Genomic DNA, 21,559 nt, shown 5'->3' on the forward strand with positions numbered 1-21,559 from the left:
TTGCTCTCCTGATAGGTTAGACCTTGAAGTGACCAACCATGCAGAATGTAGCACAGCTCAATAAATTACATTCATTTCAAAATAGAATAGTTTACATCATTGTGTCTGACTAAAATTTGACCGAAAGTAACGTAAGATAAATTACAACAAAATATAACTTTTATCCCCTTTCACAAATATTACATACATGTCACAATAAATGAGACAACAGAAAAGAATGAAACCAAAAAAGTTCAAAAAGGTATGATTGTGGATTGTCAATGTTATCAAGCACCATGAAATTACATCTGTGTATGTGTCCGTGTGTGTATGTGTGTGTATGTGTGTTTGTGTGTGAGTGTGTGTGTGTGTGTGTGTATGTGTGTGTGTGAGTGTGTGTTTCTAAAACATACTTTAAAGGAAAGAGGAGAAATAAAGGAAATTGTGTTGAAACATTCTAATCACAAAAGTAAAGAGGGTTTGTCTAAGTAAGATACAAGAACATTTTATGATCTTGGCTTTAGAAAAACAAATGTTTTTGGGAAGTGCTGGCGGAGGTGAAGGAGGGTTCGGGGGGATTCGAACATACTCTGATAGAACACACAGCACAAATCTTTAAATAACTTTGAATACATTTCTAGAACCATGAATATAAATTCTCAAAATAAGAGACACTTTACATACATTACACGGTTTACAATACGTTTGTTTTTCGTTTTTTTTCCTCACTCACGTTCTTCATGTAAACTACTCAAACCATAGTAAGAAATGATGGTACACCATGAAAGTCACCAAAATTCTACAAAGCTATTTTTGATTGGTTTCCATAAAGTCACTTGTGATGTTAATGAACAGTTAGTAGAAAAACTGTTTCCAGTAACGACTCGCAAAATGTGATGTCTTTCCAGAAAGTCAGTGCCGCATATGACGGTCAGTGTGTTGCGTCTGTGACTTCTAGTGATCCACTCTGGATGCATGTTTTGATGAGCATTTTTAGGCACTTCTACAGATTTCTAAAATGAAACAGGATTATCGGTGATAGTTGGGTTGGACAGGACAACCGACGGTCACAGATAGCCCTCCAGTCAAAGTTCAAGTCATCTTTTAATTGACGAGCATCGTCAAATGCACTGGTTTTTTTTTGTTGTTGTTTTTTTTTGTTTATTTAAGTCTTAGCACTTATATACCTCCCCTCCAGAAACTGTCCTACCAGACCTGGTGTTGTCGTCACCTATTAGACCTCGTTTCAAGTCCCAGTCTGCCGGCAGACCATCAGTCTCCAGATACAAACACACATGCACACACACAAAGGGCTTGGCATGTCTGTTACTAACCCTCGAGCTTTGTCAAGCCCTTGGCACAGACATGAGCCTTTAGGCTTTTCGGTAATGGCCATGACTATCATCCGTCAACACTGGGCACCATCATCCACTTTGTTGAAATGCAAAAAAATAAAATAAAACAAATTTGCGCACAATCTATCTCATCTTTCCAGAACAGCAATTGACCCGGTGCCAAAACAAATGATAGGCGACTGGGTTGCAACTGCGCTCTGAGAACTTTTGAAATTGCAACTTTTTTTTTTTTTTTTTTTTAGCAGGATGTCAAAATTCCGCTCGACTTTCTGGCAGGTTGATTTTAACGATCCCTTCCAAGCGGCAACTTTGGCAAAGTGTTTACTGAAATCAGAAGATGGCAGAGAGGACATGCATTATTATGGCATCGTAACAGCATCAGGGGGGCAGACTGGCATTGCAGTCGTGCGAGGGGAAACACGAGAATCAAGGACATTCAACTTTCAAGAGAGTAAGTCTGTAAGACCATAAACCCCCTCGGGCTCCCTGTGCCTCCAGAATGTCGTCGTGGTAGTGCACGGTTTTCTCTGACTTCCTGCTTTCCACTTCAAAAGAAAGCACTATATGACTTATACAGTGCAAATCAAGCATCTTTTTTCATAAGCCAAGGGATGAAAATTGTGCAGAGGTTTCAGAATAAATATGAACGAAAGGGGGATCCACATTACCCCTGTAAAAATGACCTCTATAGTGTTTCTGCCATGTATGTGATTCTATACATAAGAGTATTTCTGACTTTTTCCCATGTTAATATTTTTCTAGTAATACATACAGTATAGTATATATTTTTTTTTCTGTGTGTGTTACATCGGCACTGCAGTTCTTATGGTTAAATCGAAGTGTTACACTCTTAGCATGCAGGTTGCTCGACCTCTATGGGAGAGGTAAGGTAGTATTTACAGAGGGGCAGTTTTGGGTTTCCTAGTGCAGCTTCATGACAATCCATTTCCTTCCGGACATTTACTTCAGGATGATCTGGACGAGAGAGAGAGAAAGAGAGAGAGGGAAAAAGAGAGAGGAGATGCAGAGAGGGGATTGAGAGGACAAGGAGAGAAGGGTTTAGTCTGCAATGGAAAGAAAGGTTTCACCTGCTTAAAAAGTCACAAGTTTGTTAAACCATAGAAAACGGTACACTTGTCCAGCATATACATTGCTATAATTTTGGAGCGTGATCATGCAAAAGTATCATTTTAAACGTGTCTTGATTCACTTTGAGTAAATCATTTCATTATTTACTCAAGTGTCCATGGATTATGTTTTTCTTCTAATTGTCTCCTCCCACGAGTAAAAGAAATTAGTCAGTATTTCAAGTCTTTTCCCTCTGGGTCAAATAGTATTTTTGATTTTTTTTTCCCCCCACTCAGCTCTTAGTTTGGATCAAAACAGTGTTTTTGTGTTAATTGTCACCAAGTAGTAAGGTTTGTCAGTACAGATAAAAACACCACAAAATTTATGTCAGCCTTCCTTCATTCATTTGTAATTTCAAAATTATAATTCTATGATAATAATGTTTTATAATTCAACAGTGTCAGTTTTTTTAACTTTTCTGATGGTTATCCTTGTCAAACAGCTTGCTAATATGTTGAGAATTCTTATTAATTTCTTGTTGATTGTAAGTGTGAGGTTAGATTTGGTCTTGATATTTAAGGGAATATTGTTAAGGTATTTTCTGAACATTTTTACACATTTAAATGATGCTAATTTTTAATGATGGTAACTCAGGGGATTTCCTACTGTGTTAAAAACATTCAAGGACGCTTAGTGAGCAAAATTGTCCTCATTATAAACAAAAATTATCCAAGAACTATCACAAACAATAACTACACTCAGACAACATTTATAGGAAGCAATATATTACCCAGCCCTTCCATACACAGAAGGCACATATTGCATGTGGGACTTTGTTTCAAGCATACTCAAGAGCCCAAAGATGATTTGGATTTAACTCAATGCAGAAAAATAAATATTGATGAACGGTATTTTTTCCATGCTGGTCTATACACTGCAGTGAGCGCACCAGTCTCCAGATTTGTTTTTTTTATGCAGATAAGAGTAAAGGAAACTCCAAATTATCTGCAAATACCATTTAACCCAAACCCGGTCAACCTTTATGTGTCTTCTCTGTATTCTTTTTGTGTATGTGTGTATGTGAGAGAGAGCAAGGAATTACAAACAGACATAGAGAGAGAGAGAGTCTAAAGGCAGTGAGGAAAGAGAGAAGAGCGGCCGGCTGCCATCATGTGGTCACCACTGGCAGCGGGCCGACACAGAACAAAGCAGCATGGTGCTTGTTAATAGACAATAGACAGCCAGCAAATGACAGAAGCCACAGGTCACATCATATATCACAAATAGTCACCACGGTTGGAGAGTGGGGCTGACGGGTAAGCCGCGCAATAAAAGGCGGGTTATTTTTTTCCCCCACCCGCTCTCTGAAAGCAAGCTTAGGTGGCGGGTGCCAAATGGGTGGGATCTGACAGATAAGGTAGAGTGGCAAACCCGTCAGGGCGGAGGAGGTGGGTCCAGGAAAACTCCAAGAACTTATTTCAAGTCCCATTGGGGCAAGATCTTTTTCTTCTGCATTAACACTAGAGAATTGTCTCAGTTGCTACAACATGCAGCATATTCAAATTTAGAACCAGTTAGGGGAATAAAAGAGGTGAAAAATGTTAATCCGACTGCTTGAACCCTTACAAATCTTGGTTATTTAAATCAATAATAGTAATGACATGCTATCTTTTTTAAAAAAAAAAATTCTGTTCCTGTTCAAAAGGGACAATTCACTGCAATGCATCATTATGTCAGTAGAGTGCGCTGCGACTCAATCTCCAGCAAGAGCTGTAACGTTAATGTCACAACCGACGAGGCGATGTGATTGGTTCCAGCTTGTCATGTCACATGACAGGTCAGAAGGTCATGAGTTGACCAGAGTCTGAACCTCCCCGCGTCTCAACATCCTGTCACTCTATCCTATTTTATTTGGGTCTGAGGTAAACTACACTGACGTTAATGACATTGCTTTGGCAAGAGACACGGCATACATGATTATTTTAACCGTATGATTGTTTCGTTCCACCAAACAAATGTCTTGACTCTGAGATTAGGATGCTATATTATAGTGATGGTAGCTAACCAGCTAGAATTAGTTAGTCTGCAGTAAAATATGCCATCTATTTGTGGACAGCGTTAATTCCAATGAAAAATAACATTGGGATGATGAATTGCCCAAACGTGTGCTAGATGCATTACAGCTGGTGAGTGTTAACTGTACCCCAGCTGGAGGGATAGTTGTGCAGGGCGGGAAGGAGAGAGCGAGAGGGACAGACGGAGACAGACGGCGAGGGCTGACGTCATTGGTTCTCTGTCTCCTTGTCCCACATGCATCTTTAAAGAGCAGCTCTACTTCCTGCTGCTACTTCTGCTGAATGCCAATTACAGGAAGAGACGGTGACTCACAGGAAGTGCACACACGCTGCCGATCTAGGATGTACAATAAAGCACAAGGTGCTCGTCCTGATGGTTGGTTTATGATTAGATGGGGGAGGGGTCTGACAAACCTGCAATTTTTTATGCAGACAATCCAAGTTATGAATTTATAATCCAGAAAATAAAACATAAATAAAACCGAGATGAAGATACCTTTAATTTTTTCAGCCTACATTATGTTTGTAGTGATGAAAAAAGTGGTGACTCGCTTTATGTGCTGACTGATATTACATGCAATTCTTTGAGGTTCTGGTGCATGAGCTCACTTTTATAATGTTTACCTTTTACGAGAATTTTGGCCAGTTTTTAATTTCTATGTGTGACACAACCCTTATCTGCTTAACCGCATGTCCTCGAGGCACCTCAATACACAACTACCAGTAAATGATTGTCAGCTGCCCATGTCCAGAGAGCCAGCATTGTGCTGAAAATCTCCAGGTTTAAAATGGGGCACACATGTAGAACGCTGGCATTGAGACCTTGCCCTGTTTGCCTGTCCCCTGCTGACATGCAACAATAGAAGAACAAGTGATTAAAGGGCATTTTTAAACTCCTTCTGTGATCATTTTTTTGTCTGTCTCGCTCTGACAAGTAAAGCTCAGACATGTTTCCTACATGATTAAGCCATGATATCAGGAAGAGATAAAACAAAAAGATCAAATTGGCAGGAAAGGAACAGGAAAATATCCAACGTGGTGACTGTGAGACTGTTACAAACAAGCTGCAAGTGCTGAGGTGTTCTGCAGAAAATGCCTGAATGGATGTTGCTTGAGTGTGTGTGTCTGCGCAGCACACAAGCAGTACAGATGATGCCCCTACTGCAGATGGAGACACTTATTTGACAACAAGAGAAGTGAAAAAAAATTGAAAACAGAACATGCAGAAAAAAACAAAAAAATAGGAAGTAAGTGCAACACAATACAACTACTACTTTGCAAATGTGGGAGCTCTGAAGAAGTGCATGGTGGGAGTGCCTCGAGAGAACATTCACTGCGTTTCTCAAGAAACACAATGCATTGCGTTGGATTTCTCTATTTAAATGTGACTGAAAAACACCCACTCACGGGCTCTGATGCCAGCGTGATCTTGCCCAGTGCAGGTAGATGGATTGGTCGGGAGGGGCTGGACGAGGGTTCAACTCTGTATTAGAAGGTGGTACTTATTCAGAGCTCCAGGGACTGATGAAAGAAAGCTTTAAAAGGAGCAAACCTGATTGGCTGGTGCTGTTGCTGCGTAGGGGACACTTGTGGCAGGAGTTGTTGCTGCAGAAACAGTAGCAGGCGTAGCACTGTACATCATTGGGACTTTATTTTGAGGGTGGGAAAGGGGAGGGGTAGGAGGAGGAGGAATTGGGGGGCAGGAAAGAGGTGGTAGCAATGGCCGGGTAGGTGGAGCATTATAGTAACCGTGGCAAGGTTTATGGCGTGTGCATGTCGACAGTATCGTTTGTTGTTGTTGTTGTTGTTGTTGTTGTTGTTGTTGATGATGGTGGCAGATGTTACAGAGAGCCAGCAAGCCATCGTTAGGGTTACACCGGCAGATGGCATGCAACCATTCACAATGCAAAGCAAGGAAGACAGAGAGAAAGAAAGAAAGAAAGAGAGAAAGAAAAAGAGCATGGGAGAAAAAAAACAAGAGGAGAGAAGCAGATTACAATCACAAGTAAGGAAATTTATACGGCAAATCAGTTTGCTGTTTTCCCAGAGAAGCTTTGGGGCACAAGACTGTAATTACAATAACATTTTTGGCAGCAGGAATGGGAATTTAACTTTCAATTTAAATTTTAGGAGGGCTGGCAAGAGAAATATGCCAAAATCCTTCTCATTTGCCAACAACAAACTTTTTCAATTTTTTTTTTTACACTTATGTAGTTTAAACACTCTTAAAACATTATTTCATTCCTTAAATCTTCAAATGTGTCAAGACCTGCTGAGCAGTGCAGTTTATCTATGAATTTATTTATCTTGGACAAATTCTCCTGCTGTGTGGTTGAGAAACTTTCTCTGGGAAACTGATTTAAATTTCCTGATGAACACAGCACAGCAAACAGACAGTAGCTATCCTAAAGCTTAAAAACAGATTGTTCTCCAATATTTTAGTCTTGCTATCCTTTTCATTATAAACAGTCATTAGCAAGACGGTTGGTAGAAGACTCAATTCATCCGTGTAAAATGACAATTGGAGAGGTGTGTTTGATTCCTAGCTCAGCCTCCCTGGTTAAAAAATGAAAAACAAATGTTATCGGCTGGTATATCCTAAAACATTTTCAACATTTCATTATAAACAAAAGGTGCAGATGTGAGGCCTGCAGTTATCATCTGCTGATTCTCCAATTGTACACCCGTGTATCAAGCAATGTGTGTGAGAGGGCAAGAGGGAGGGTCAGGACCTACCAAGACTGCTAGCAGGAGTCATGCACAAGACTGACCCTGTTGTGTTCATGCAGAGAGAGATAGAAAGAGGGTGGGGGAGGGGGTGGGCAGAGGGAGAGAGAGGAGCAAATAAATGGGTTAATTGAGTGAGAGAAGAACAAGGTTAGACAAGACAAAAAAAAAAAGTTCACTCAGCTCTGATGCGTCTGCCACGTCGTTGATGTTGAAAGACAACACAGTAAGCACTAAACTGCCTTTATCAGTTAATATATTAGTGAAAAATTGCAGTTTACAAAAAGCTGATGCTAAGCCAAACATAAGCCGACTCAGCAGGTACTGCAGGCCATGAAATGTAGCCGGGTCTTATGTGTTTCAAGTCTATTTCATAAACTGTATCAGGGGGAGGGAGGTATTTAAAAGGAAATAACCATTTTTTTAATTGAGGCTTTTTCTTTATCGCCCCTGAAGCATGGGTTCATATATTTTTTTTGACAGACTGCAGGGTTTTCTGAGCAGAGCACAGCTCATATATATATATATATATATATACATACATACACATATATGTGTGTGTGTGAGTGCGCGCGCGCGCATTGGTTAGCCAGTCTTAGTGACTAATATGAGATTTTCAAAGACAAACTGATATCGGAGTGACATAAGAATACTGCAGATTGAGGTTTTCATCTTTATCATTATCCTTATTATTATTATTATTATTATTATTATTATTATTATTATTATTATTATTATTATTAATATACCTACATTTTCAAAACAACATCTACACACTGACATTGCTTCCATTGACAATGATGTTTGGCTCAAGTTATTGTTGGTAATGTCAGGACTAATTTGACTAATATCATTCCATTCTCCGTGAGTGAAATGGCAATGAAAACCCTTGAATCCCTTGAAGGACGACTAATGCCAGGCATAATATTAACAATATTGAAATTTAATGGTGATATTTGATTAATATTGATATTGTGTTTGACAGTTGTGCTGTTGATGCAACATATTCCAATAATTGTTTTCCACAAGTCTAACATATGACTTATGGCTTCCCTTATTATAACCCCCATTTTATATGAAACATCTGCCAATGTCTTCCTAGAGTTACATTGTCATCTTTCCTGCATCACATTGTAATCTAGTGCAGCTGGTTGTTAAAGACTATTCAACAGTATCATGTGTTCACCTTAGCTCCAGTATGATATCAATTAAGTGCTGCTTCTAACATTAGGCAATTTTTTGATGTCACAAAAACCATCAAATATCTATGTTGCTCTGTCAATCTGGCTCTGTTCTTCTTTGTTTCTGATGGGATGAATGAAAATCTGTATTTTTTTACTTTGATCCACAAGAAGTAATGTTATAAATGTAATTTATTAATTTACTAACAATAGAAAGTCTTGTTGCTGATTGCCACTCTTTTTTCTCTTCTGAAACTACATGATGCACCCAGCATCTTTATGAATATATTGAAAACTGTTTACATAATGAATGACATGATTTACATAAATTCCAAATAATTATTTCAAAATCGAGAGAGATTAAAGAAAGATTAAAATAGAGGGAGAAATGATCTGACAGAGGAGAGGGACCGTGCAACACCAGAGGAGCATTGTGGAGATTTTCATCCAAATCTAGTTTAGGTTGAATATGTATTGATGAGCAGAGTTAACAGATGCATATTTACAGTAAAAGCATCGGAGGAAAACCTCAGATTGTTTTCTTTAGCTTTTTAGAAAACAGCTGCTTCTATCCTTAGTGATGTGAAAATGCACCCATCCAGCATTTAACTCACACTGCAAAAAATGTGTTTTTGTAAACTTGACTTTGACTTGTGGGTATTTTCCCACACAAAAGTACAGCGGGAAGATGGGGGGGGGGCACTTTCAGGCATCTCATACCAAGAGGAAACAGAGAAAGGAGTTAGGGAGAAGATCCTCATTCCCATGTGTCAATGTGGTTGCAGTCTAAAGCATTAGCAGCTGTTAACTTATAACTTAAGTGGTCCAGAGGCTTAAGAAACTGTTAGCTTCTATGAGAGAACATTACTTTTGGTGACGACAAACAAGGAGATAAATGTGAGCTGACCTGAATTAATGCAGGGACAGATTGGAATGAAATTGATTTACCTATTCCCAATATTATTGTCATTTACAAAAGGAATTGAATGCACTAAAAAGTTAGCAAGTGTTGAAAAAAAATCAATTGCTCCATAAAAAGAGTTGCTCTTATTTCTAAATCAATATGGCGTCTTAATAGTTTTAACAGCCTTTAGAATGCGTTGTTTTGCGTCTGTGTTACATTCATATCAAATTGACTTGGTAATATATCACATCTGTTATGCCCCGATCTCATTGTGTACTGCCCGTCCAACTGGCAGCAATTACATGTTGTTGCTGGCAGGCACAGGATCAAAGTTTCAGAGATGGTGGTACATATCATGTCAGTGGGCTCCTTATGTGCATTTTCACTCAAACTAAAACAAAGATGTTCCTGCCTGGTCGTGAGAGAATGCCTCAATTTATCAGGACATATTACGTAAGTCTGATTTGTGACAGATAAAAGGTTAGAGGAGAACATTCAGTGAGTGATTCTGTCTGTCTGAATGCATGCACGCTTTGCATTTCTAGGGGTGCCTCTTTCTGCATTTGTGTGCTGTGGTTATTGATTAGGAGCTCTTACCTGTGGGAAAGAAAGCAGGCTGCTGGAGCTGTGCATTGGCCAACGCCTGCTGGTAGTGCAAAACACTGGGGTTGAACAGGGAGCTTGCTCCATTGCTCTTCTCTAGTGCTGGTCTCTTTGGTAGGGGCTGGAGGACGCTGTGGGGAAATGCCTGCCCGCCGGAAAACACACACACACACACACACACACACACACACACACACACACACACACACACACACACGCACACGCACACGCACACATGCACATGTGTACAGACACACACAACACAAAAGAACAGTAGATTTGAACTACACACTTAAAGAGGAAAACACTAATATTTACATGTCTCTCATTTGACTATTTGACTATGCACAGCAGAAATTGGATAAAATGGGAAACTTGCTGTAGCTATCACAAGGAGAATAAGAAACTACATCATAGCAAGGGCATCATTGAGAAAATACTTCAGAAATGTGCAATCTGGAATTAATTTAACATTACAGTGCATTTAGTAATGTCATAATGTATTAAACAATCTATAATTGTCAAAAATAATCTATAATATTATACTAATTGTGTTTTACAGGGTCTCACAAAAACAAAAGAGCAAACTTAAATTTTGTGAGTGGCTACAGTACAATTAAAGAAGCTACATGCAAAGCAAAAGGTGAAAGGTCGAAGTACCAGGTCTACAGTTGCCTCGAGGGGTCGCTTCATTGCTTTGGCAGTCGACTGAGTCTTTAATTAGCAGGCAGCGAGCACATGATGGCAGTGGGCCAATGGGATTCAAGCGTATTAACATACAGGTAACAGCAAGCAGAGGTGCATCATGGGGGACAGCATTGCATTGTGGATAGGTGAGAAGGAAAAAAACAAAACAAAAATAATCTGAATGCAAGTATACCACATACAAAACAATAGGCATGCACATAAACAAAAATTGATTTGTTTACTTTAAGAAACACAGCTATTTTTTTGAATTAGTACAAAAGCAAAAAAAGCATCTACATTAAATTTAGGTTAAATAAAGCAAAATTCTACGAAGTACTTCAAAACTACTGGGAAAGCATTTAGTGGTAATGTCAGCTAACATCTACAACAAACTGCATTGAGATATACACAAGTGATTCACTGACACTATATCAGATCTGCATAGACCAGATACTTCAAACCTACATACTCAATACAGTGCTCCTCTGAAGAATTTTCTGGATGGTTTAAGATAGTTTTGAGCCAGTTTGAAAGAATGAAAGACCCTTACAGATGGGGACATAACTGGGATTTGGCCAAAGTCCCTTAAATGATTGAACTGCCCCCAGCAAAAAACTGGACACGCGTATGGACAGCCATGAAGACCAGATCAGCACCAATTCCTTCATGAAGCTATAAATACTGTCAAAACTTGTAGCAGCTTTGATCATAAACCAAACAATAATACATGTAAGTAATAATACCATTTACTGTGGTGGCGTCAACTTATACTTTATGCTAAATGCCATCAAAATTATATGAAAAATGTTAATGTGATCAGTGAAGTCAATGTGAGGTGGTTAGATTGCAATAACAGAATGTGGAGCGCTGTTTATTCCAAAAATTTCTCCTAAATATGGGGAGAAAAAAGATCTTAAGTTAAAAGAACTATTTAATCACAGATTATAAGATAATATAATTTAATGTTACGCCAAAAACAACGTAAATGCTCATCACTTTATTCACAGCTATTGGTGTTTATTAAGTGCTTTCTAGAGATCGATGCCACAAGTGAGAGGCCAAAAAAAAGAAAAGAAAAATAAAAGGGCCGCAACATAAAGGTTCCATGCACACGCCTCTTGCTTCATGTATGTGGATTTAACAATCAATAGGTGTAAATCTTTTTTAGACAATGCATTGCTGCTGCTCTGTAGTGTTAACAGACTTAAACACTGCAGTTAGTTAAAATGGAAGATGGTCCCTTCAAGTGAGATGAGAAGCAAAGATGACTGCATTCCACTACAAATGAGGAAGAAGATCACAGCTTGGCAAGCAACACACAGTAGGGTACCTTTAAAATGTAATATAAAAAATAGGATCCCTGCAGTAACAATTTCTATTGATGTCTGTCTCTGTAGTCAATTATTTGCTTCAGATTACAGTGAGTTATGGATATTATCCATTTACAGTGGTAAAGCAATAGAGTTTACAGGTCTCTTAGGTAGGGTTAAAGAAAATTGGATTTAATGTGCTGACTAAACCCACTGTCTTAAGGTTACTCTCGACAACTCTAGCCCAGCATGTAACTGCTGATGGTATATTGAGAATTTGGCCATAAAGTTGATAAACTTGGGCGTATGAAGACAGAGAGGACTGTGGAGCATCAGACTGAGAGAGAATGATCTAGTATGATAAACTAAATCTTGTGGTTTGACATTTCATCACATGCCTAATGGGGCAGTGGATGAGCTGGGGTTGTGATACCTTAAGGAAAATTAAATTTTATAATGCCTTGAGGTCCCAGGCTAAATGTTTCAGTCTTTGATGAGTTTCTGTCTTTCATTCAATCTGCTTTCATGTGGACAGCTAAGACTGACCTGCAGTCGCATTTGTCTTATCGTCAACACTGTGACTCTACAGAGAAAGAATAGGGAGAGCAAGCAGCAATGGAGCCAGCCAATGAGAGAGAGAGCTATGTGCAACGCGTAAAGCATGCCCAAGCCACGGTGGGAAAAAGTCAGTCAGCACACTGGCGCAGTAAAACAAGGTGTGCAATAGCGGCAGCCAAGGGGACCATTCAGAATAAGCCACTCAGAGCCTGCTGGAGGGTGGGGCAGACAAGACATAGTGCCAAACCTGTCTCTCTGTCTGCATTTCCAAGTGTCTACCTTTCCTTTATGTTTGTCTCTTCCTCGGGCAACGAAAGACAGAGGAGGGTAAGCCCCCGCCCATGATGCTATATTCTCATCCAGCCTTGATTTAATTTGCACTGATCTGCAGAGAGCCTCACTTATCATTGAGAGCAGGGGGGTTGGAATGGGGGGGGGTGAGCCAGCACATTGTCTCTGTATGAACCAAGGGCATTGGAAAATAAAACCAGACTGCAGTGAGATAATAACAGATTGTTTTTGCTGCTTTATGCTGATGTGTTGAGGTCTTCCTAAAGCCTGTTTGTTGTATAAAACGGCCACTTTGGTATGACTATTGTTCATGAACTGCGTTCTGGAATCTACTAGATCAAACTAGCTGAGGTAGGTATGTCTGAAACAGTAATAAAGCAGTGCTCCACATTTTATGTTACTGTGGGTGTATTTACATACTCTGTAAGACAGTATGATTTGTAATTATGTAATGCATGTCTGATGTGTCTATGTGTGGTCGAGTATCATAAACAAGCAAAATTCAAACTGGTACTAAGTTGCCTAAAAGCAATGTCCAAGCGTTGATTCGAGGGCAAAGGGATTGTCATTGAAGCGTATTATTATGACCACTGGTTTGTGTTTATTGGCCACTTAAAAACGTTGGGCATATTTGTCCAGATTTTTGGAGTGAAAAAATATCTTATCTTTTTTTTGCTCTTACACACACACTGACCCTTAGAAATAGGATGTTTATCTGTTAAATAAATACCTCTAGATGACAAAGACAAAGCTTTCCAATAAGTGTTCAAGGTTCAGTGAATATTGGCCCATTGAAAATGTACAGAAATTCTGCTTTTAAGTTTCTCTAAAAATGCAGAAATGTTAAAATGGTTGTTACTACAAGGATTATATAGACTACGGTATATACTGAAGGACTATAGAGGCTTGAGGTATAAGAGGGAGACTGTTATGTTGTGTTCTCACCATAGCTGCTGTTGTGGCAGCAGCTTGCGCGGCCACAGCTGTTTGGCTGGCCTGGTGTTGGGCAGCCTTAATCTTGGCCTGCAGGTGGGCTGGGGGGTGAAAGTACTTGCACTTCTCACGGGAGCAGCGGCTCTTGATGTAATCCATGCAGACTGTGACAGTGTTGTCACTTGTGTCAATCATCGGGCTGTCGCTCGGGTGAGCAAAGCGGCAGTCGGTCTCTCCTCGGGCACAATTGCCCCTTTGAAATTCACGGCAAACCTAGAAGCACGAAAGTTTGGGAGGGGGGGCAAAAACATACACGTACATCCGTGCACACATGGGCATAGACACACACACACACACACACACACACACACACACACACACACACACACACACACACACACATAGTGGAGGAAAGACAGATGATGAAATTTTCTTAGTCTGTCCCTTTCAGTACCTGTCAGGATCAATTTATTGAATTGAAAAAGCACAAAATTGATTACATTAGCTGAATCCTTTTATTTCTAGCCCAGTTACAGTAATACCAACTGATTACCGGACCTTCGTTGACTGCTTTGTAAGAAAAGAACGCAATCAAGGGGGCAACCAGCCTAAAGGCCTCTCTACATCAATATATTGTTGTTGTTTTTTTCAGTTGTTGCTATCTACACTGGGTTACTGAGTGTAATTTTCACTTTCAAATTTTTCAAAACAAAATTAGGAATTTGTGGTTAATTCACATAATTGCCATTCCAGTGATGTGTTCACAGCTAACACTGACTGAACAGCTTCAGTACAACTTCAGTGTTCCCACCAAAGAATTGCGAATCAAGCTACTGTAGATGCAATTTAAAAGGGTGCTCTGAATGGCATGAATAATTCAATAATTTATCAGTCAAAGAAAATTGGTGAGAAGTTACCTGTGTTCAAATATATTTGCCAAATTGAAATAAAAAGCAGAATCATAGTAATTAGTATTCAACTCCTTAGAGGGAACTGGTATAATTGGTACATAAACAAAGTTGCATCTACCGGCAAACACGCATTCTCATGCATATGCTTTTGTGTGGGAGTGCAATCACATCTCTTAGGAATAGTGTTTCATTAGAGCTGACTTCATTCAGTTGCTAAGTGATAGCACTAGCGGAGATAAACACATACAGGCACACACCTACACATCACCTCCAGGTCTTGTGGAGATTATTGTTTATTTTCATAAATAGAGAAAGGGAAAAACGACCCCCAATCACCAAACTAGTCTCACACAGAGTTGTTGGAAGGCAGTTGTGGGTAGTTGATGTTGAATTAAGGATTTTCTACAACAAGTTTCTGTTGAAGACATTCCAGTATGGTTATACAGTGTTATCATGCAATATTGAATATTTTTTATAGGGAGGATACAAACAGAGCATCCTTAACTCATGTTTGAGAACATTGAGCTGGGGAAAAAATGCTGATTTTTGGAGCATTTAACAGTTGTTGGGTTAACTCAGAAAACATAGTATACTGGTAAGTTGATGTTTCTAAGCAGCAAAATATCTCCAGGGTCTGAACTCCTGATAAAAGATTTGTGAACAGTTTCTCTAAAATTCAGATCAGCTAAATTGGGGTTATTATAGGCAAGCTACCAATAAAGCTGTTTAAGATATCAACTTCTGCTGTAGACACAGGGATACCAACCCCTTTCTTAAGCATTACAGGGGGCATTAACTGTATTCCCAGACCATAATGCCGTGGAAACAAGTGGTCTGACATTCAACCAATCATAATACAGAACAATCCATCCATCCATCCATCCATCTTTTTCAGCTTATGCTGCACTCAGGGTCGCAGGGAATGCTGGAGCCTATCCCAACTGTCATCGGATGGGGTCCACCCTGGACTGATTGCCAGTCAATCGCAGGGCCACATATATGGACAAACAACCATTCACTCACTCAATCATTCGGGGCAATTTTTCCCAATTTTTTTTTCTTCCCAAAAAAAAAAAAAAAACACCCCAAGGAAACCCACTCAGACAACATGCAAACTCCGCACAGAAAAGTCCCCTGGTCATAACCAGGGTCTTTTGTACTGTAAGGCTGAGGCGCTAACCACTGCACCACCACGCCACTAATATAGAAATATGCAAAACAATAATTGGATGGAGGTAGTACACGTGACTAATCCAAATAATGGAATACTTAATGATTTAAACAGACACCATTTGTAGACCGATAATTAAGATTTTCAGCAAATCTATATTTCTACTCTCTTTTTTCAACTTTTACGATTAAAATAGCAATTATATCATTCAATGCACTCTGTTCCTCTGAAAGCATAGGCCAAGGTCTTTTTTTGTAAGATTTTTTTTGGCCTGGTTGAAGGACAATGATTGTAATTGGCCCCCTTATTGCAAAAAAAACATTTGCAATGTAAATGAACGGATGAGCCAGTTGGATTTGCCGAATTAATTTAAAATGAAGTCCATCAGATTCATGTGGTTACCGGGCTAGAGATAAATGATGCAGCGATAGAATAGAGGGGAGAGGAGAGAGAGGGGAAAGAGACACAAGTCACAAATAAATGAAGTGCGTGCCTACGCAGAGTGGTGGGTGAAAACGAGATAAGGGTCAACATAATTATCAAATAGAATGCTCATACTTAATCACTCCTTCAGGCAAGGCTGAGCATTTAACAGAAACAGTAATGAAACTGACATTTGGAGGTGCTAACTGACCCCAAACTAGTATATGTCAAATGCTCATTTTCATTCTCATGCCTCCATTCTAACCAAGTAACCTTGTTCTCTTTTCTCAATGCACAGCAGCTTGCTGATTACAGCTTGTCAAATACCAGGTCAATAAATAGGCCTCAACCCAAATATCTTGTGCCATATAAAGAATACTCTATATACCGTGCAATTTCCTTAAGAATGTCAAAACAAAAGACAGGAATATTGTTTTAAGACTTCTAATTGTTCGTAGCTGAACAAATAGGTGAACACTGTAAATAATTGTGACACTGAGGTCGTATGATCCGGCCCAGCTTGGGTTCTTGTCTGGTGGCTGTTTATATAACACAATCTGTTATGAATCTAGGAATTCCACACATCTTTATCTTCTTGGTTGCTATGCCAACAGTGTGGCAGTCAAGAAGCTTTTTTCATAGTAGACATGGTTTTCCACCTATATTCACTGTGCAGGAGCCAAGAGAACTTGCATGCAAACTAATATATAAAAACCCTAACCATTCAGTCATAGAAATGTTTGGCATTAGAGAATAAAAGATAGCCGTTGGCCTAACCAATTGAATCTGTCTCTTCCATAACCTTTAATTGCAATGACCTATAAAATAATTAATGTCATAATGCAACACCGTTAATCTATGACATAGCTGTCATGCTGTTAGACGGGGCGGGTCACCTCCAGTTTGTCGGTACGCAACAGCTTCTGGTTGGAGGAAGAGCCAGCGGTGACTGAGACAGGGGGGCTGCCGGGGACGATAACAGGGGTGCTCGGCAGGATGTCTGTGGGCACAAGGCCCATGCTGTGGGACATTGGTGTCAGGTATGGTGTGTAACTCAGACCTGTACTGGAACCCAGGCCCTGGCTGACTGGAAAAGTCTGCTGCAGATACAGAAAAAGAGAAAGTTACAAACTCCCCAAATGTATAACCATTAAGTACTTGAAATGTTCACCTTTCTCTCTTTCTTTTTTTTTGTTTTTATTCACTTATTTTTCTCTTCATATTTCTGAATTAAAATTTTACATTTCAGTGACAATGCTTAAACAAATGGTATAAAATTTTATGTTTCGTTGACAATGCTGAATCTAATGGTATTGTAATTAATAAGAGGGAGAAATTTTAACTGGAAAGAAAAGACAATGGATGAATCAAAAAATTATGGCTAAAAGAGGTTGTGCTGGATAGAGCACAGCCCCGGGCACAGAGCAGTAGTTTTAAGACCAAAGGTGGCACAAAAGGAAAATGAGGGTAAAAACAAAAGATATGAGGCTTTTTTCAGTCTCTCTCTCTCTCTCTCTCTCTCTCTCTCTCTCTCTCTCTCTCTATATATATATATATATATATATATATATATATATATATATACATATATATACAGTATATGTATACACACCAGCAGATCTGCTGAGTATGCAAATCCTTTTTTTAGCAATGCCAGCCTTTTATTGATGCAGTAAAGGAAGTTCACACCTGGCAGGTGCTCAGTGCAACTGCAGTCTACCTGCTGAGAGCTGAGCATCTCCAGGAGACAAGTAAGGATGTGCTTTGTGCATTGCAACATCTGCAAAAACAAACCCTCGGTCCCCATACTATAATATTCCTGAAATATGAGAAAAGGAACTACAAACCCAAAATCAATGACCTGTAACAAACTTTTCATGTTTTCTCAGTAAAGGACAGCTTGATTTAAAAAGTAAGACATCCAAATAATTCATATTAGTGAGATGACAATAGTCAACATGGTAAACATGTATTTACTTTTATAAGAAAGCTCATTGTAGGATATCAAAGTATTAAGTAGGCAAAAAATGATTGGGATGATGTTGAATTAACCAAAGCACTGTTATTTTCACACACTACCAGCACTAACCACGGGCTGCATGGTGGTGCTTGGGATCATGAACTGCATCTGATGGGCCAACATGGCGGCTGCTGTCTTCTGCTGGATTAGGTTATTTCGCCCGTTGATCTCTAGCTGGGTCTTCAGGTGAGCTGGTGGGTGGAGGTATTTGCAGTTCTCTCGAGTGCAACGGCCCTTTGCACAAAACAATGTGGATGGGAAAGGGAGAGAGAGAAGGGGGGAGAGAGAAAATCATCAAGAACCAACTTGATCTCTGACTAACAGAATAAGCAGCAGGAATGAAAGCTGTATCCAAAATTTAATTTGCCTGTCATAGGTACTTGTCTGTCTCAGGACTTGGCAGAGAGCTTGAGGAACCATAAAGTCAGACTCAGGTAGAACATACGAAAAAGATGAGGGTTATGCATAATGAGGGTATGAGGACATTTGTGCTTATTATGTAGCTGGTGAAGCAGAAGAAGTCTCTGTCCTAAGAACGGACTTGGTCTTTCCCCTTCGTGAACCCCAAGTTTTGGTATTACTTAACAATTAAATGCAGAGACCGATGGCAAACACAATATTAAAATATAGATCCTCGCTGCAGTGTGTGATGTGAGGTGATTAGGGAAAAGAGAAGAGAAAGGTCAAGAGGGACTGACAAAGTGACTTCAAATGCAGTAGAGGGAAAAAAGACGGGTTGTGCAGCTTGGACTGTGAAAGCAGGGGAGGAAGGGAGGCAGAGATGTGAGCTGATTTGAGTGATATGAATTAGCAGCAAGGAGGAAAGGGGGCGGGGGGTTAACTGGCGATAGCCAAGATGGCAGGGAGATGACGTGGCCAGAAGGACATGGCTCGATTATGTGGAGGAGGGCATGCAAATGACTTCAAATTAGAACAAGTCTAGTATGAGTTGGTCTGTAACCTTACTTAAACTCTTAATGGCTTGATGATACACAAGACACATAAAGCAGTGGCTTGATTATCACTGATATACAGTGCTTTCAGCAATTACTTCTCATAGGGAAATTAGTCGGCTGAGCCATGGAATCCAGCAGGCCACCCACCCACTGATGCGTTAAGACACAATTTAATTACTCAAGTCCTACACTCAACGGTATAAATTAAGTTTAAAGTAAAATAGCAGTCACTGAAAGTCGCTGAAAGTCACTATCTCATATTTACTTTTGTCTGGTGGGCGCATCAGACAGGACATGAGACCAAAGTTTAACACTTTGATCCATTCATTAACAAAGGGTGCTCAGCAGAGGAAATGATATCGATCATACACAGCTACTCTTAGATACTGCTTCAATGCAACTTTGTGTGCAGGGAGAGCAAAGGTGGAGTCTGTTCTGCCTGGTTGCAACTGAAATAGAAGAAATGTTGATGGTAAAGTAAAGCGACACACAAATACACCTTGAAAGAGGTGTATTTTTCGAAACTAATTATGTAGTCTTTGAAACTACGGAAGGTACTGTGTGCCATCCAATAGTGAGCCTTCTGTGTAACAAGTGTAATAGCATCTATAATCTCATTCAGATTCTCACTATTTTTAGTACAACAGGGACACGTCCCATGGGTCATGATGCAAATTAATAAATGTATGCTACGGTTATTTCTGTTAACACAAAAGTTTGAAAGCCTAGACTGCCATCAAGATTCCACTGAATCACACAGATTCCTCTGTTTTCAACTACGTCAGATCAGCAGGCAGAAGGAGAAGAATTTTAGTCAAGCATAGCCTTTGGCTCACTGTAAATAACAAATAATCTTCAAGTCTAATCAAGGAGAAACCATTAAAACTTGGCTATCCTTTTTTCTACATGACAAATATTAGACAGAACACAGAACACACATCGGTCAATTCTGTTACAACGTGTTTCTTCTCAAATATTTGCAGAGCTCCTTCGAAGTATATGATCTGTAGACAATGTGGACCCCTATACATTTTTACATCAATAGTAATATCAAAAGAAGGTTTTTGAAAAAATATATCTGTATATAGACTCCGATGCTGGCGACAGCTTGTGTGAAATTCCCAATGATACTGAAAGTACTGAACTGTACATTAACCTTCACACCCTGGTTTGGAATCTGCAGTCAACCACTAATGTCCTAACCTTTATATTTCACATTCAAAAGCATTACCTACCCACAGGAATGCATACACAAACACACATTCAAAACAAGTATCGCCTACGTAAGTCAACAGAGACTAGCAACAGCATTGAACATCAAGTCCTCTCCAGACAGGGGGAATAATGCTAGCGCTGACCCCAGCAACCAAAATCCTCAAAGGTGTCATAATTAATTTGAGCCTTAAACACCAGGCATACATTCAAAGGTGTGGGTATACGTGTGTCTCCAGGAGAGTGAAAATTTCGAGGCAGGTGCACCACTGTGTCCCTGTGAGTGTGCGCGTGTGTAAGAGGGAGATGGTGCTGAGACTGAACTCTGGATAGCTTCCCAAACTGATGGGCAATCTGTGTGCAAACACAGCATCATCAGTACACCCTGCAGAGTTCACAGACACCAGCGGACACCAATAAAGACACGCAACACATATTGTCGGCCTCGGCTCTGACATTTATAACAGTTCCCTTTGTTTTTTGGCTCCATATGTACTTCACCTGTAATCATTGAATGACAAGTGCTTTTTAAAATTGCCCATGATTATTGCCCATTAAAGTGATAAGGTAAATTGCGGCAACTTTTTTTTTTAATGCTCAATTACTGTCGCGCTAAGTGCAGGTCTTGGACTCCTTCGCTGTAAGACACCCATTTCTCACTGATGGGCATTATGCCTGGTCTTTGTTTAAAATTTGACTTGATTTAACTTCAGTCTTGCATTTTGTCTGAATTGTAGGTGAAGGAAGCAAATAAAAGAATACAGCCTCACTGTCACAGCTGTCAAGGAAATAAAAATTCAAGGACTGCTTAAAACAGTGGAAACTTCAATGCAGAATTTAATTATATCTTTGCCTTGCTTTACAAACAAAGATATAGGAAGGAAGTAGCTCATGTGTGTTGCATGCATTCATTATTTGTAGTAAATTGAATTACCTGCAAAGGTCGGACACAGACTCTGAGTGCTGATGAAGGAGAAAAACTTCATCCATCTCTGTCCATATCCACTTTCCTGCTGTGGCAGGACATGTTAAGCTTTGTTTTTGTAGTGCTATGTTTTGCTTCGTTGATGATATAATTTTGTGGTGATTTATAATTCATACTTAAAAAATGGTGGCATCACTTCGGAAATCACTTGCAAAGAGTTATTTATGGAATGAAGAGAGTTAACACTTGAACAGCAGTCAGCACTTTGTT

General features: G+C 39.6%; 1 protein-coding gene across 19 annotated transcripts in view; it reads right to left on the bottom strand.

The window, feature by feature from the left end:
• Nucleotides 1-141: 141 nt before the first annotated feature.
• The window catches only part of mbnl2 (muscleblind-like splicing regulator 2), a 49,304-nt gene continuing 27,886 nt past the window's right edge, over nucleotides 142-21,559 (bottom strand). For 2 of the 19 annotated variants that reach the window (XM_086148129.1, XM_086148128.1), the window contains exons 3-9: nucleotides 18,266-18,430; nucleotides 17,073-17,276; nucleotides 13,684-13,944; nucleotides 9,887-10,037; nucleotides 7,214-7,249; nucleotides 6,030-6,124; nucleotides 142-2,309 (exon numbers count right to left, since the gene is read on the bottom strand). In XM_086148129.1, the coding sequence (XP_086004255.1) occupies nucleotides 2,295-2,309; nucleotides 6,030-6,124; nucleotides 7,214-7,249; nucleotides 9,887-10,037; nucleotides 13,684-13,944; nucleotides 17,073-17,276; nucleotides 18,266-18,430 (927 nt within the window). In that variant the 3' untranslated portion in view covers nucleotides 142-2,294. Of the gene's footprint in view, nucleotides 2,310-6,029; nucleotides 6,125-7,213; nucleotides 7,250-9,886; nucleotides 10,038-10,552; nucleotides 10,607-13,683; nucleotides 13,945-17,072; nucleotides 17,277-18,265; nucleotides 18,431-21,559 lie in introns of all 19 variants that reach the window. The other 17 variants (XM_086148121.1, XM_086148120.1, XM_086148126.1 and 14 more) reach the window with 17 other exon arrangements.

Source organism: Fistularia commersonii, chromosome 6, assembly GCF_037954325.1.
Source record: "Fistularia commersonii isolate RoL2024-O1a breed Wild chromosome 6, RoL_Fcom_v1.0, whole genome shotgun sequence".
NCBI lineage: Eukaryota > Metazoa > Chordata > Actinopteri > Syngnathiformes > Fistulariidae > Fistularia > Fistularia commersonii.